This window comes from Halichoerus grypus, chromosome 7 (assembly GCF_964656455.1).
Source record: "Halichoerus grypus chromosome 7, mHalGry1.hap1.1, whole genome shotgun sequence".
NCBI classification, from domain to species: Eukaryota; Metazoa; Chordata; class Mammalia; order Carnivora; family Phocidae; genus Halichoerus; species Halichoerus grypus.
The window spans coordinates 62,703,063-62,719,310 of NC_135718.1; the positions used below are offsets into that span (position 1 = coordinate 62,703,063).

The following is a 16,248-nucleotide window of genomic DNA, read 5'->3' on the forward strand; positions in this document are numbered from 1 at the left end:
TTTTCTTTTCTTTTTCTATCTTTGATTCCTTAAGAGAAGTGTCCCTCAAACTGAGTTGTAAGGGAATAATAGCTTTGGGTTGGCAGAAGAGAGGTTAGGGAGCATTTCAGGCAGTAGGAAGAGTTTCCTTCATGGCAGCAGTAAGTAGGAAACCTGTAGTTATGAAAAGACCAATCAGAAAACTGGTCACAGAGGAGCTGAGATTAATGCTAGTGGGCCAACTGATGAAAAGACTTGAGTGACAGGTTCAAGAGTTTAGGCGCCATGTGATCTGTGATGGAAACCATCTTTAAATTATGCTCTGCCATTTATCAATTATTTTACTGAAGACAGATCCCTGAATTTCTCTTAAAAAATTTATATTTAGGGAAGGATGATTATTTTTCTGTGCTTTGGCGAAAAAGGACTAGAGTGAAGTTTGATAAATTGTATACCCAAACGTCAACCATTTTCTTTAAATGATAGATTCTAAAGTCAGTCACACATGCCAGGTAGAGCAGATAGAGTTATTTTAACACAACAATTTCTGATTGATTTTCTTTAGCAACACCCAATGTGAGTAGGTCAAACTACAAATTATGTCCTGTATGATTTTCCCTTCCAGCAGTTTGCTAATAAGATCATCCAACAAGAAAAAAAAAAAGCCTTTTTCAAGATTAAAAATATCATCTGGATAAGTTTAGAGTATTTTGATAGGTACATTCTCAAGGGTAAACTGAATAGAAAAAAGATATCTTTATAGCTACGCTTCAGTTGCCTTTCCCCTTTTCAAAATATGATCAGACATGCAATGTTGTTTTTGCTGCTTTTTTTTTCTTTAAAAGGGTGTTTACATAAGTCTCATATTTTATTTATTCAGGACACCGTAACGTTATAGTTTAAAGAAAGAAAATAAAATTTATGTTCCTATCTAGTTATTTTTTCCCCCAAAAGCTAACAATTTTTAAGTACAGTGTCATTAACACCCATAATCTGTGTGGGTTTTGAAATAAGGAAGAAAAAAGTGTTTTCTTTATTTTGTTTTTGCTTTAGGAATAAGTGCTCATGACATGAAATTATATACAATTGACATTCACTGATTTTAGAGAGGTCTGAATTTTCTACATTTGCTGACGTTAAGTGGTATTATTTTGGGTTATGAAAGGCTGCCAAAACATGACTCTAGGCAAGGTAACCACTTAGGTATATTTATCATTCTCTTTAAATATCTTTCTAAGTATACCATATTTATAACAATCAGATTCTGCTACAGTACCACTTGTGAAAACAGGGCCTCCACCAACAGCTGCAGTTTGTACAATGCACAACTCCATTAATCACATATACTACAATGTGAACAGTGCTTCCTGGAGTTGTGCAGAGGGGGTCTATGTGAAGGTGTCTATGTTATAAAGTAAAATTCTGAAACATATCAAGTATGCTGGCTTAAACAGTCAAAAATAAAACTGTATCTATTACATTTTGTAAATTAGAGAAACTATCAAAGCAATCTTGTGAGGTTTTTATATTTAAACACAAATATGTACGTGTGTGTTTCTATATATATATATATATATATATATATATATATATATATAAAACCTTTGAAAGTACAAATGATCCAAGATTTGACGTGTTGTCATTTTGGTAAAATTAAAATGAATAAATATTTTTAAAATGTACTATGTATACATAATTCATGATATCAATTTTATTTTCTTAGGAAAAATTTGGGATGTTATAGCACAACACCAGATTTTTACTCTATAAATGACTTTTCAGCTAAACCTAATTTATACTTAAAATGTGGCAGCAACACACTTGCAAAGTATTTAATTTTATGGATTGGGAGTTCACCTATTTCTTCTTTTCAGTCTTTTATTTTGTAAACACCCAGATGATCTCTCTCTGTCAATATATTAGTATGGAAACATGTTTATATGCCTCCATTTAATTTACAAAATGTGCCTCAATACTTCTTGGGAATACACTAGGGAGTTCTACAACCTTATTAGCATTTGCTGTTGTCAGTGTTCCAGTTGGCCGCTCTAATAGGTGTGTAGTGGTATCCCATTGTTGTTTTAATTTGCATTTCCCTGATGAAATATGATGGAGCATCTTTTCATATGCTTATTTGCCATCTGTATATCTTCTTTGGTGTGGTGTCTGTTAAGATCTTTGGGCCATTTTATAATCAGATTGTTTTCTTATTGTTGATTTTTAAGAGTTCTTTGTATATTCTGGATCAAATGTATTTTTTTGCAAATAAGTACTCCCAGTCTATGGCTTATCTTCACATTCTCATGATATTGACTTTCCCAGAGCAGAACTTTTTATTTTAATGAAGTCCAGCTAAATCAATTATTTCTTTCATGAATTGTACCTTAATGTTGTATTTTAAAGTCATCGCCATACCCAAGATCATCTAGGTTTTCTCCTATGTCAACTTCTAGGAGTTTTATAGTTTCTGTTTTACATTTAGATCTGTGATCCATTTGAGTTAATTTTTGTAGAGGGTATAAGTTCTATGTCTAGGTTCATTTCTTTGCGTGTGGATATCCAGTTTTTCCAGCACCATTTGTTCAAAAAGTTATTTTTGTTTCATTGTATTGTTTTTCTCCTTTGTCAAAGATCAATTGAGTATATTTATAAAGGTCTATTTCTGGGTTCTCTGTTCTGTTCTATTAATCTATTTGTCCATTCTTTACCAGTACCACACTGTCTTGATTACTTTAGCTTTATAGTAAGTCTTGAAGTCAGGTAGTCAATTCTCCAGCTGTGTTCTTCTTCAACATTGTATTGGCTATTCTGGGCCTTTTGCCTCTCTATATAAACATTAAAATGAGTTTTTTGATCTTCATAAGATAAATTTTTGGGACTTTGTGATTGCATTTAATCTCTACATCACGTTGGGAAGAACTGACATCATAACAATATTGAGTCTTCTTATCCATGATAATGGACTATATCTCTCCATTTATTTAGTTTTGATTTCATTCATCAGAGTTTTGTAGTTCTCCTCATATAGATCTTGTACTTATTTATTTAAATTTATACCTAAGTATTTCATTTTTTGGAGCTAATGTAAATGGTAAAGTGGTATGTAGGCCTTAAGTAATGTGGTGGTAAAGCATGAGGGTAGAGAACATGTTCTATGGTTCTATGATAACATATCAGTCTTTTAGGGAGCCTGTGCCTCTGGACTGCAAACTTCACAAGAGTTATTTTTGTGAATAACTCTTTTCCGGTTTTTCTTCCTCTTTCAATGGGACAGGATGGCTAGAGTGAGCTGGAGTTGGGTGTTTCCATTTGTGCAGGTTGGTCAGACTATGATAATGCCTCAGCAGGTTAGGCTCTGGTTAACTCATTTCCCTTGAGTGCAGGTCTTGTCAAGAGTAACTAGGTGGTCTGGCATGTTTCAAAGTGGTTCTTTTTCCTCTCCCCCTGCCAGAAGTACAATGGCATTTTTTCTCAATATTTACTGTGGACTTCTGATCAAGCTCTGGGAGATAAATTCACAATGTAGTGGGGCCCCTCATGACTGGGTCCATTTGGAGTTTTTAACTCTCAAAAGTTGTTGGCACTGAGCCTCCAGCAATTCATCAATTACATTTCAGGTTTTCTTACCCTGGCACTGGATCCCGTGGCAGTTTCTACTCATAAATCTGTTACAATAAGCCACAGTGACCTGAGTTTGCCTGTCTGTCTCTCCAATTTTGGGGGCAGCCATTTGCCCTGTGTCCTTCCTCTCATATGTACCCAAGAAAAGTTGTTGATTTTCAGTCTGTTCAGCTTTTTACTCTTTGTTAAGATAGAGTGGAGAATTCGAACCCCTTATGTACAGATCTGGAAACCAGTACTCCCACCTATGGTTTTTAGAAATTTTACTATGTTATGTTTAGATGTGAATTTTACTATGGTATGTTTAGAGGTGAATCAAATTTAAAGTGGTGTAAAGTTTATTATTTCTAGAAAATTAACTCTTCAAATATTACGTCTATCTTCTCATTGTGGAATTAACTTCAGTTACTCTGTGGCATACCCTTTTCACTCTATCAGTATTCTCCTATATCTCTTACTGTGTTTTTATCCTTTTGCATACCCATGCTTCATCTTAGGTATTTTCTTCTGATTTATCTTCCAATTTACCAATTTTCTCTGTAGTCATGACTAGCCTGTTGTTAAACACATCCATTTGGTTATTAATTTCAATTATTACATTTTCTAATTCCAGAATATCCATTAGTATTTTTAATAGCTTCTAATTTTCTGCTGAAATTCACTATCTTATATTTTATTTTCCAGAATATTTCTTACTTCTTAAGCATAATTATTTTACAGTACATGACTAATAATTCCATCATCTGAAACGCTTATGGGTCTGTTTCTATTTTTTGTGTGTCTCATAATTTTACTAAGTGGCAGACATTGTTATTAAAAAAAACTGTTGATATAATCTGAAGTGTAGCATGAGTTTGTTTTACTCTACAGAGGAGGTTAATGGAACTACACACGGATACTCTTAAATCTACAAAAACCTGAGATAATTTGAAGCTGAAGTTCAGTTTATGACAGGGCTGATTTCCTCAAGTATGGTCCTTTGGAGTCCCAACATGCAACTTGTCAGATTTACTATGTTTTCCTTCAGTTTATGTTCTCCTAGCACCATGTGTCTACCAAACCATTTCCAAATGCCAGGCTCACTTCTTTGACCCCCATTTTTTTTTTAACTTGTCTAGGTCCAATACTTTCAAACATTTAAGTCTTTAAAAAAAACTTGTCCAGTTTTTCTAGTTGTTCTCAGGGGAAGCGTAGGGCCAAATTATAATTTGTCATTGTGGGATATGTCTGCTGTTATAGGAAATAGATCTCTTAATAGGTTAGACTCATTTTCAAGTTTGGGGTGAGGTAGAAATCTAATTTTTTAAATCAAACACATGGCCCATTAGCCTGAATGGTTTTATTTTTTAAATTTTTTTATATTTATATTTATATTTATATCTATATTTATATATATTTTTTATTTTATTATGTTATGTTAATCACCATACATTACATCATTAGTTTTTGATGTAGTGTTCCATGATTAATTGTTTGCATATAACACCCAGTGCTCCATTCAGTACGTGCCCTCTTTAATACCCATCACCAGGCTAACCCATCCCCCCACCCCCCTCCTGACTGGTTTTAAATGCCACTTTTCTAAATACTTTTATATGTTACATACTAGAAACACACACATGAATTTCTTTTAAAGATTTTATTTATTGGGCGCCTGGGTGGCTCAGTTGATTAAGCGACTGCCTTTGGCTCAGATCATGACCCTGGAGTCCCAGCATCGACCCACATCGGGCTCCCTGCTCAGCAGGGAGTCTGCTTCTCCCTCTGACCCTCCCCCCTCTCATGTGCTCTCTCTCTCTCAATCTCTCATTCTCTCTTTCAAATAAATAAATAAATAAATAAATCTTAAAAAAAAAGATTTTATTTATTTATTTGACAGAGAGACACAGCAAAAGAGGGAACACAAGCAGAGGGAGTGGAGGAGGGAGAAGCAGGCTACCCGCTGAGCAGGGAGCCTGATGCGGGGCTCCATCCCAGAACACTGGGACCACGACCTGAGCGAATGCGGACGCTTAATGACTGAGCCACTCAGGCGCCCCCACACACATGAATTTAACTCTAAATTTCATATTGGAGGAAAAATAAACTATCATATATGAACTATATAATCAACCAAATACTGATGATGATGATGATGATGATGATGAAGGAGGAGGAGGAAGAGAGAGGGGAGGAAGAGTAAGGGAGGAGGAGGAAGAGAAAAAGCCATTGCCATATCAGATACCAAAACAGTCTATAAAGCTATGGTAGTTAAAACAATATGGTATTCAGACAGGGATTGGCAAAAAGACCAATGAGATCATTGGTCAAAGATGAGACAACTTGAGTGTTAATAAGAATAGTAATTAAAATAGATCAAAATTCAACAAATGTGTGCTATTAAATCAAAGTCTATATTAGTTTCCTATTCCTGCTATAGCAAATTACCACAAACTGAGTGGCTTAAAACAACACAGATTTATCTTACAGTTACGGATGTCAGAAGTTCTCAAATTAACATGTTGACAGGGCTGCATTCATCCTAGAGGCTCAAGAGGAAAATCTGTTTCCTTGCCTTATCCATCCCCTTAGAGGCCACCTTAATTCCTTTGCTCCTGGCTTCTTCCTCCATTTTTAAGGCTAGCAATAGCATCTTTTAAATTTCTCTCCCTGTCCCTGACTTTGACTCTCCTTTCTCCATTTTTCTTTTATAAGAAACCTTATAATTACATTGAGCCCACGTAGATAATTCAGGATAATCTCCCCATCTCAAATCCTTTAATTTAGTCATATCTGCAAAGCGCCTTTTGCCATGTAAGACTACATATTCAGAGGCTCCAGGAATTAGTATCCAAGCATCTTGAGGTGGTTGGGGGAATCATTCAGTCCACCACAGTCACTTTTGGAGGATACTAAAAATCCAACTTATTGTTTTGAAAACTATTAAAGAGAGGAGAACAATCTAGCACTTATCCTGTCTTTTCTATATGAACTGTACCTCAGTTTAATCAAATAATTAAAGAGTGGAAGTTTCTATTCATAGAAGTATCCAGCTCACAAATGAAAAAAGAATGATGAAGTAGAATATCACCATTTTTTAACCCTTAATGAAATAATAGATCTAAGTAATGATGATCAGTGGTTGCTAACATCACAAAAAAGAAAACCGGACATTAGTTGCCTTCTAATATAATTGTATAAAACCACCTAGGGGCGCCTGGGTGGCTCAGTCGTTAAGCGTCTGCCTTCGGCTCAGGTCATGATCCCAGTGTCCTGGGATTGAGCCCCGCATCGGGCTCCCTGCTCAGCGGGAAGCCTGTTTCTCCTTCTCCCACTCCCCCTGCTTGTGTTCCCTCTCTCGCTATGTCTCTCTCTGTTGAAAAAATGAATAAAATCTTAAAAAAAAAAACCCACCTATAAATTCTTCTTTCTAAGCATTTGAACTGAAATCTAGAAATATGGGAAGATAGAGAAATGTTAAGAATAGCACAGGAACACAATTGGCAAACTAGGCTGTGGAATATTCTATAGGATAGAATATGTGGATTTTTCACCAAACAAATTATAAGGAAATAAAAAAAAATACAAATAGTGAACCTATAAATTTAAAATGACATAAGAATCTAATTGCAACATGGATATTTTATTTGGGTGCTACTTCAAACAAACATACAAACACATGGATACATAAATAAAACACAAATACAGACAAGTTCTAAGATAATCAGAGGCTTTTGAACATTAGCTGCATATATGATGATATTAAAGAGTTACTTTAAATTCATTATATTTTAGAATCACATATTAAAATACTTAACCATTATGGCCATAAGATCGTAACTGTTGAAGCTAGGTAATGGATATATGAAGGTTAATATCCTATTCTTTCTATTTCATATTTGATTGAAATGTTCCACAATATATATAGTTTTTAATTATTTGGTAAAGTGCCACAATAATCATGGCACTTTGTGATTATGCTGAGTTTACAGGCCAATTTGGAATGACATGATATCTTCATAAATTGAGTCTTCTCAACTGGGAACATGTTTTACTTTCCATTTACTCAGAATTAAAAACAATTATCTTTACTAAAACTACTTAATTTTTTTGTATTATCCTTGCATGTTTTTGTTAGGGTAATTTCTAAAAATTATATGGTTTTCATTATTATCAGTGTGATCCTTTTCTATTGGATTGTTACTAATATATAAAAAATATTATTTTCTTAATGATGGTTTCATATCATACCATCTGCAAACAATGAAAACTTTGTGTCTTGTTTTAATATTTTTCTTTTTCTTCTACTTTTGACTTCTTTTTTGTTTTATTACATTGGCTAGGAACTAAAAAGCAATGTTGGGGGGGGAGGAGCAAGATGGCGGAGGAGTAGGAGAGCTGGATTTCGTCTGGTCCCAGGAATTCAGCTGGATAGGGATCAAACCATTCTGAACACCTACGAACTCAACAGGAGATCGAAGAAAAGAATAGCAACAACTCTCAACAACTCTCAACCACTTTCTGGAAGGTAGGATGTGCGGAGAAGTGAATCCAGGGTGATATTCGGGAGGATAGACGGTGGGGGAGGGGGCCTCCGTCAGCCGCTTCTGGCAAGTGATAGAGCCCTGGAGCACAAAATCGGAACTTTTACAAGTCGGTTCTGCTGAGGGACGTCGCTCCAGTGGCTAAGCGGGGGGTGGAACCCTCGTGGGACAGTGTGGTCTCAGGACCCTTGGGGTCACAGAAAGACGGGGGGGGAGGGGGGCCTGAGTGCGGCAGAGCTCCCAGGTATCGGAGCGGGGAAGCCAGCTGCAGAGATGGAGCCGAGGCGTGGGCTCTCAGCTCGGGGTTGCCATAAACCGTGATCTGTGGCACAGTCGGGCCACTGCTTCTTCAGCAGGGACCCAACAAGCGGCAGATCCGGGGAGACTCCCCTTCCTCCTCGGGAGGATCGACGCGGGAGTGCACTGCAGGGATCTGCTGGGTTTGGAGACTCCACACCAGGTCGGGTGCCAGAGATAGAAATGCTCAGTCACAGGCCCGGTGAGCATGGGGTGTGGCCAGAGACCGGGGAGACAGGAGTGATTGACTGCTTTTCTCTGGGGGCTCACTGAGGAGCGGGGCCCTGAGTTCTCGGCTCCTGTGGGGTGCAGATTGGGAGGCCGCCAATTTCACTCTCGTCCTCCAAAGCTGTATGGAAAGCTTGCAGGGAACAAAAGCTCCCGAGAGCAAACCCAAGCAGATTACTTAGCCTGAACCTGGCAAGGGCGGGACAATTCCGCCTCCGGCAAGGACATCTGAGAACCATGGCAACAGGCCCCTCCCCCAGAAGATCAGCAAGAACAGCCAGTCAAGACCAAGTTTACCCATCAATGAGAACGGCTGAACTCCAGCGCTAGGGGAATACTGCACATAGAATTCATGGCTTTTTCCCCCCTGATTCTTCAGTCTTTCAAAGTTAATGTTTTTAATTTTCTTTTTCTATTTTTTTTTGAATTTTTCTTTTTCCCTTTTTCAACCAACATCCTATCAATCCCTTTTTAAAATTTTTTTTTTATTTTTCATTTTTAAAGTCATATTCTAACCCTTCATAGTAGTTAACCTTATTTTTGGTATATATATATATAAGTTGTTCTCTCTTTAAAATTTTGGGATACAGTTTCTTCTAACAGATCAAAATATACCCTAAATCTCTAGTGTATGGCTTTGTTCTAGTCTCCTGCCTGATCACATTCTCTCCCTTTTTTTTTTTTAAATGCTCTTCTTTCTTTTTTCAACCAACTTCTTATCAATTCCTTTTATAAAATCTTTTATAATTTTCATCTTTACAGTCATATTCCATCCCTTCATTGTATTAACCCTTATTTTTGTACATATATAAGTTTTTCTTTCTTTAAAATTTTGGGAGGCAGTTTCTTCTAACAGACGAAAATACACCCAAAATCTAGTGTGTGGCACTGATCTATGCACCAGCCTGATCATATTTGATCATATTCTGTTTTGTTTTGTTTTGTTTTTGTTTGTTTTTATCTTTTTCTTTTTTTTTTCTTTTTCTTTTTTCTTTCTTTCCCTTTCTTTCCCCCCAGTTTCAAGTCTTTTCTGATTTGTTTAGAGTGTATTTTCTGGGGATGTTGTTACCCTGTTAGCATTTTGTTCTCTCATTCATCTATTCTCCTCTGGACAAAATGACAAGATGGAAAAAATCACCTCAACAAAAAGAACAAGAGGCAGTACCGACTGCCAGGGACCTACTCAATACAGACATTAGTATGATGTCAGAACTAGAGTTCAGATTGATGATTTTAAAGATACTAGCTGGGCTTGAAAAAAGCATGGAAGTTATTAGAGAATCCCTTTCTGGAGAAATAAAAGAACTAAAATCTAACCAAGTCGAAATCAAAAAGGCTATTAATGAGGTGCAATAAAAAATGGGGACTCTAACTGCTACGATAAATGAGGCAGAAGAGAGAATTAGTGATATAAAAGACCAAATGATGGAAAATAAAGAAGCTGAGAAAAAGAGAGATAAACAACTACTGGATCACGAGGGCAGAATTCGAGAGATAAGCGATATCATAGGATGAAACAACATGAGAATAATTGGGATCCCAGAAGAAGCAGAAAGAGAGAGAGGGGCAGAAGGTATATTGGAGCAAATTATAGCACAGAACTTCCCTAATTTGGGGAAGGAAACAGGCATCAAAATCCAGGAGGCACAGAGAACCCCTCTCAAAATCAATAAAAATAGGTCAACACCCCAACATCTAATAGTAAAACTTACTAGTCTCAGAGACAAAGAGAAAATCCTGAAAGCAGCTTGGGAGAAGAGATCTGCAACCTACAGTGGTAGAAACATTAGATTGGCAACAGACCTATCCACAGAGACCTGGCAGGCCAAAAAGGACTGGCATGATCTATTCAGAGCACTAAATGAGAAGAATATGAAGCCAAGAATACTATATCCAGCTAGGCTGTCACTGAAAATAGGAGGAGAGATAAAAAGCTTCCAGGACAAACAAAAACTAAAGGAATTTGCAAACACAAAACCAGCCCTACAAGCAATATTGAAAGGGGTCCTCTAAGCAAAGAGAGAGCCTAAAATCAACATAGATGAGAAAGAAACACAGACAATATACAGTAACACTCACCTTACAGGCAATAAAATGGCACTAAATGCATATCTTTCAATAGTTACCCTGAATGTAAATGGGCTAAATGCCCCAATCAAAAGACACAGGCTATCAGATTGGATTAAAAAACAAGACCCATCGATATGCTGTCTGTAAGAGACTCATTTTAGACCCAAAGACACCCCCAGATTGAAAGTGAGGGGGTGGAAAATGATTTACCATGCTAGTGGACACCAAAAGAAAGCTGGGTTGGCAATCCTTATATCAGACAAATTAGATTTTAAACCAAAGACTGTAATAAGAGATGAGGAAGGACACTATATCCTACTTAAAGGGTCTATCCAACAAGAAGATCTAACCATTGTAAATATCTATGTCCCTAACATGGGAGCAGCCAGTTATATAAGCCAATTAATAACAAAAGCAAAGAAACACATTGACAACAATACAATAATACTGGGGGACTTTAAGACCCCCCCTCACTGAAATGGACAGATCATCTAAGCAAAAGATCAACAAGGAAATAAAGACTTTAAATGACACACTGGACAAAATGGACTTCACAGATATATTCAGAACATTCCATCCCAAAGCAACAGAATACACATTCTTCTCTAGTGCCCATGGAACATTCTCCAGAAGAGATCACATCCTAGATCACAAATCAGGTCTCAACTTGTACCAAAAGATTGGGATCATTCCCTGCCTATTTTCAGACCACAATGCTTTGAAACTAGAACTCAATCACAAGAGGAAAGTCGCAAAGAACTCAAATACATGGAGGCTAAAGAGCATCCTACTAAAGAATGAATGGGTCAACCAGGAAATTAAAGAAGAATTAAAAAAATTCATGGAAACAAATGAAAATGAAAACACAACTGTTCAAAATCTTTGGGATACAGCAAAGGCAGTCCCAAGAGGAAAGTATATAGCAATACAAGCCTTTCTCAAGAAACAAGAAAGGTCTCAAATATACAACCGAACCCTACACCTAAAGGAGCTGGAGAAAGAACAGCAAATAAAGCCTAAACCAAGCAGGAGAAGAGAAATAATAAAGATCAGAGCAGAAATCAATGAAATAGAAACCAAAAGAACAGTAGAACAGATCAGTGAAACTAGGAGCTGGTTCTTTGAAAGAATTAACAAGATTGATAAACCTCTGGCCAGACTTATCAAAAAGAAAAGGGAAATGGCCCAAATCAACAAAATCATGAATGAAAGAGGAGAGATCACAACCAACACCGAAGAAATATAAACAATTATAAGAACATATTATGAGCAACTATATGCCAGCAAATCAGATAACCTGGAAGAAATGGATGCATTCCTAGAGATGTATCAATTACCAAAACTGAACCAGGAAGAAATAGAAAACCTGAACAGACCTATAACCACTAAGGAAATTGAAGCAGTCATCAAAAATCTCCCAACAAACAAAAGCCCAGGGCCAGATGGCTTCCCAGGGGAATTCTTCCAAACATTTAAAGAAGAATTAAAACCTATTCTTCTGAAACTGTTCCAAAAAATAGAAATGGAAGGGCAACTTCCAAACTCGTTTTATGAGTCCACCATTACCTTGATCCCCAAACCAGACAAAGACCCCATCAAAAAGGGAAACCCTTTCTGGAGACCAATATCCCTGATGAACATGGATGCAAAAATTCTCACCAAAATACTAGCCAATAGGACCCAACAGTACATTAAAAGGATTATTCACCACGACCAAGTGGGATTTATTCCTGGGCCACAAGGTTGGTTCAACATCCACAAATAAATCAATGTGATACAATACATTAACAAAAGAAAGAACAAGAATCATATGATCCTCTCAATAGATGCAAAAAAGCATTTGACAAAGTACAGCATCCTTTCCTGATCAAAACTCTTCAGAGTATAGGGATAGAGGGTACATACCTCAAGATCATAAAAGCCATCTATGAAAAACCCACAGTGAATATCATTCTCAATGGGGAAAAACTGAGAGCTTTCCCCCTAAGGTCAGGAACGCAGCAGGGATGTCCACTATCACCACTGCTATTCAACATAGTATTAGAAGTCTTAGCCACAGCAACCAGACAACAAAAAGAAATAAAAGGCATCTGAATCGGCAAAGAAGTCAAACTCTCACTCTTGGCAGATGATATGATACTTTATGTGGAAAACCCAAAAGACTCCACCCCAAAACTGCTAGAACTCATACAGGAACTCAGTAAAGTGGCAGGATATAAAATCAATGCACAGAAATCAGTGGCATTCCTATACACCAACAACAAGACAGAAGAAAGAGAAATTAAGGAGTCGATCCCATTTACAATTGCACCCAAAACCATAAGATACCTAGGAATAAATCTAACCAAAGAGGCAAAGGATCTATACTCAGAAAACTATAAAATACTCATGAAACAAATTGAGGAAGACACAAAGAAATGGAAAAACGTTCCATGCTCATGGATTGGAAGAACAAATATTGTGAAGATGTCAATGCTACCTAGAGCAATCTACACATTCAATGCAATCCCTATCAAAATACCATCCACTTTTTTCAAAGAAATGGAACAAATAATCCTAAAATTTGTTTGGAACCAGAAAAGACCCTGAATAGCCAGAGGAATGTTGAAAAAGAAAAGCAAAGCTGGCGGCATCACAATTCCGGACTTCCAGCTCTATTACAAAGCTGTCATCATCAAGACAGTATGGGACTGGCACAAAAACAGACACATAGATCAATGGAACAGAATAGAGAGCCCAGAAATGGACCCTCTACTCTATGGTCAACTCATCTTTGACAAAGCAGGAAAGAATGTCCAATGGAAAAAAGACAGTCTCTTCAACAAATGGTGTTGGGAAAATTGGACAGCCACATGCAGAAGAATGAAACTGGACCTTTTCCTTACACCGCACACAAAAATAGACTCAAATGGATGAAAGACCTCAATGTGAGACAGGAGTCCATCAAAATCCTAAAGGAGAACACAGGCAGCAAGCTCTTTGACCTCAGCCACAGCAACTTCTTCCTAGAAACATCGCTAAAGGTAAGGGAAGCAAGGGCAAAAATGAACTATTGGGACTTCATCAAGATAAAAAGCTTTTGCACAGCAAAAGAAACAGTCCACAAAACCAAAAGACAACCGACAGAATGGGAGAAGGTATTTGCAAATGACTTATCAGATAAAGGGCTAGTATCTAAAATCTATAAAGAACTTCTTAAACTCAACACCCACAGAACAAATGATCCAATCAGAAATGGGCAGAAGACATGAACAGACATTTTACAAAGAAGACATCCAAATGGCCAAAAGACACATGAAAAAGTGCTCAACATCGCTCGGCATCAGGGAAATCCAAATCAAAACCTCAATGAGATATCACCTCACACCAGTCAGAATGGCTAAAATTAACAAGTCAGGAAACGACAGATGTTGGCAGGGATGTGGAGAGTGCAGCCACTCTGGAAAAGAGTATGCAGGTTCCTCAAAAAGTTGAAAATAGAGCTACCCTATGATCCAGCAATTGCACTACTGGGTATTTATCCTAAAGATACAAATGTAGGGTTCCAAAGCGTTACATGCACCCGATGTTTATAGCAGCAATGTCCACAATAGCCAAACTGTGGAAAGAGCCAAGACGTCCATCAACAGATGAATGGATAAAGAAGAGGTGGTATATATATATACAATGGAATATTATGCAGCCATCAAAAGGAATGAAATCTTGTCATTTGCAACGATGTGGATGGAACTGGAGGGTGTTATGCTGAGTGAAATAAGTCAATCAGAGAAATGTATCATACGACCTCACTGATATGAGGAATTCTTAATCTCAGGAAACAAACTGAGGGTTGCTGGAGTGGTGGGGAGTGGGAGGGATGGGGTGGCTGGGTGATAGACATTGGGGAGGGTATGTGCTATGGTGAGCACTGTGAATTATGTAAGCCTGTTGAATCACAGATCTGTACCTCTGAAACAAATAGTATATTATATGTTAAAAAAAGAAGAAGAAGATAGTAGGAGGGGAAGAATGAAGGGGGGGGAATCGGAGGGGAGACGAACCATGAGATACTTTGGACTCTGAGAAACAAAGTGAGGGTTCTAGAGGGGAGGTGGTTGGGGGAATGGGCTAGCCTGGTGATGGGTATTAAAGAGGGCATGTATTGAATGGAGCACTGGATGTTATACACAAACAATGAATCATGGAACACTACATCAAAAACTAATGATGTAATGTATGGTGATTAACATAACATAATAATAATAAAAAAATAAAAATAAAAAGCAATGTTGGTAATAATAATCAGCTTTGTCTTATTCTTTATGGGTATTTTAATATCTTCATTAGATATTTTTAGAGAGTTTCTTTTCTCAGTTAAGAATATAATTATGTATTACTGGGGCGCCTGGGTGGCTCAGTCTTTAGGCATCTGCCTTTGGCTCGGGTCATGATCCCAGGGTCCTGGGATCGAGCCCGCATCGGGCTGCCTGCTCAGTGGGAAGCCTGCTTCTCCCTTTCCCATTCCCCCCCTGCTTGTGTTCCCTCTCGCTGTGTCTCTCTATCAAATAAATAAAAAATCTTTAAAAAAAGAATATAATTATATTTACTGATTAACTGAAGGTTTTTTTTAAGTGAAAAATGGGTGTCTAATTTTATCAAATACTTTACCATATCTATTGAGATGGTCACTTGGGTTTTTTCCCCTGAAGCTGATAATGTACTGAATTGCATTAATAGATATCTCACTGTTAAACCACCCTTCCACATATGGAATAAATCCTATTTGAACATCTAATCTCCTGCTATAGTTCACTTCCTAATATTTTATTTAAGATTGTTGTATCTATTTTCATACCTGATATTGCCCAGAGCTTTGCATTACTCTTTTTCACTTTTGGTTATAAATCATTACCAATTCATAGAATAAGTTGAAAGCATTCTCAGAATTATACTAACATCAAAGAATGAGTTGAAAGCTCATCAACTCCTTCTATCCTCTATCATAATTTTTATATAAAAGGGAATTATCTACTTTAGAAATGTTGGTAAAACTAGCCTGTAAAATCTTTGAGGTCTGAAGCCATTTTTTACATTTGGATTTTTCAATGTCTTATATAATTATCTCTCTATTAAGATTTTCTACATCCCCTCAAGTAAATATTGGTAATTTACAGTTCCAAGTATGTTTTTTTCTAGATTTTCAACATAATATACCTGATACTTTATTAAAAGTTTTCAAATCCTAGTTTAAATTTCCATGATCTCTATTAGTTCCTTTTTCAAGAATACAATAAACTTTCAAACTTTCTTGAGGATATTAATCAGACTTAAAGTCTTCTACCATTTGCTCTATCAACTCTGTTCCTTAGCTATTCATTGATTTGTTAATAGAGTTTCATATCTATCTGTGATTTTATTTTCCTCAACTGCTTGGTGATTTTGGGCTGCCTGGAGATGTTTGTTTGCCAAAGCTTGCCACCAGAGACTATAGGAAATAATAGTGGTAGCTAGATGTGCCACTACCTTATACTCAGAGTATATTTGTCATTTC

The 16,248-nt window shown here is 37.0% G+C and overlaps 1 protein-coding gene and 1 long non-coding RNA gene across 8 annotated transcripts in view; one reads left to right on the forward strand and one right to left on the reverse strand.

The window, feature by feature from the left end:
• The window catches only part of CABCOCO1 (ciliary associated calcium binding coiled-coil 1), a 195,269-nt gene that overhangs the window by 133,292 nt on the left and 45,729 nt on the right, over positions 1-16,248 (reverse strand). The window contains exon 6 of one of the 7 annotated variants that reach the window (XM_078077676.1): positions 7,074-8,204. The exons of the other annotated variants lie outside the window; for them this stretch is intronic. Coding sequence (XP_077933802.1) covers positions 7,926-8,204 — 279 coding nt within the window. The 3' untranslated portion in view covers positions 7,074-7,925. Of the gene's footprint in view, positions 1-7,073; positions 8,205-16,248 lie in introns of those variants that run through there. 7 annotated transcript variants of the gene reach the window in all.
• Positions 7,978-16,248, forward strand: part of LOC144382571 (uncharacterized) — a 59,558-nt gene continuing 51,287 nt past the window's right edge. The window contains exon 1 of the long non-coding RNA XR_013449755.1: positions 7,978-8,107. This is a non-coding gene — a long non-coding RNA (uncharacterized LOC144382571). The remainder of the gene's footprint in view (positions 8,108-16,248) is intronic.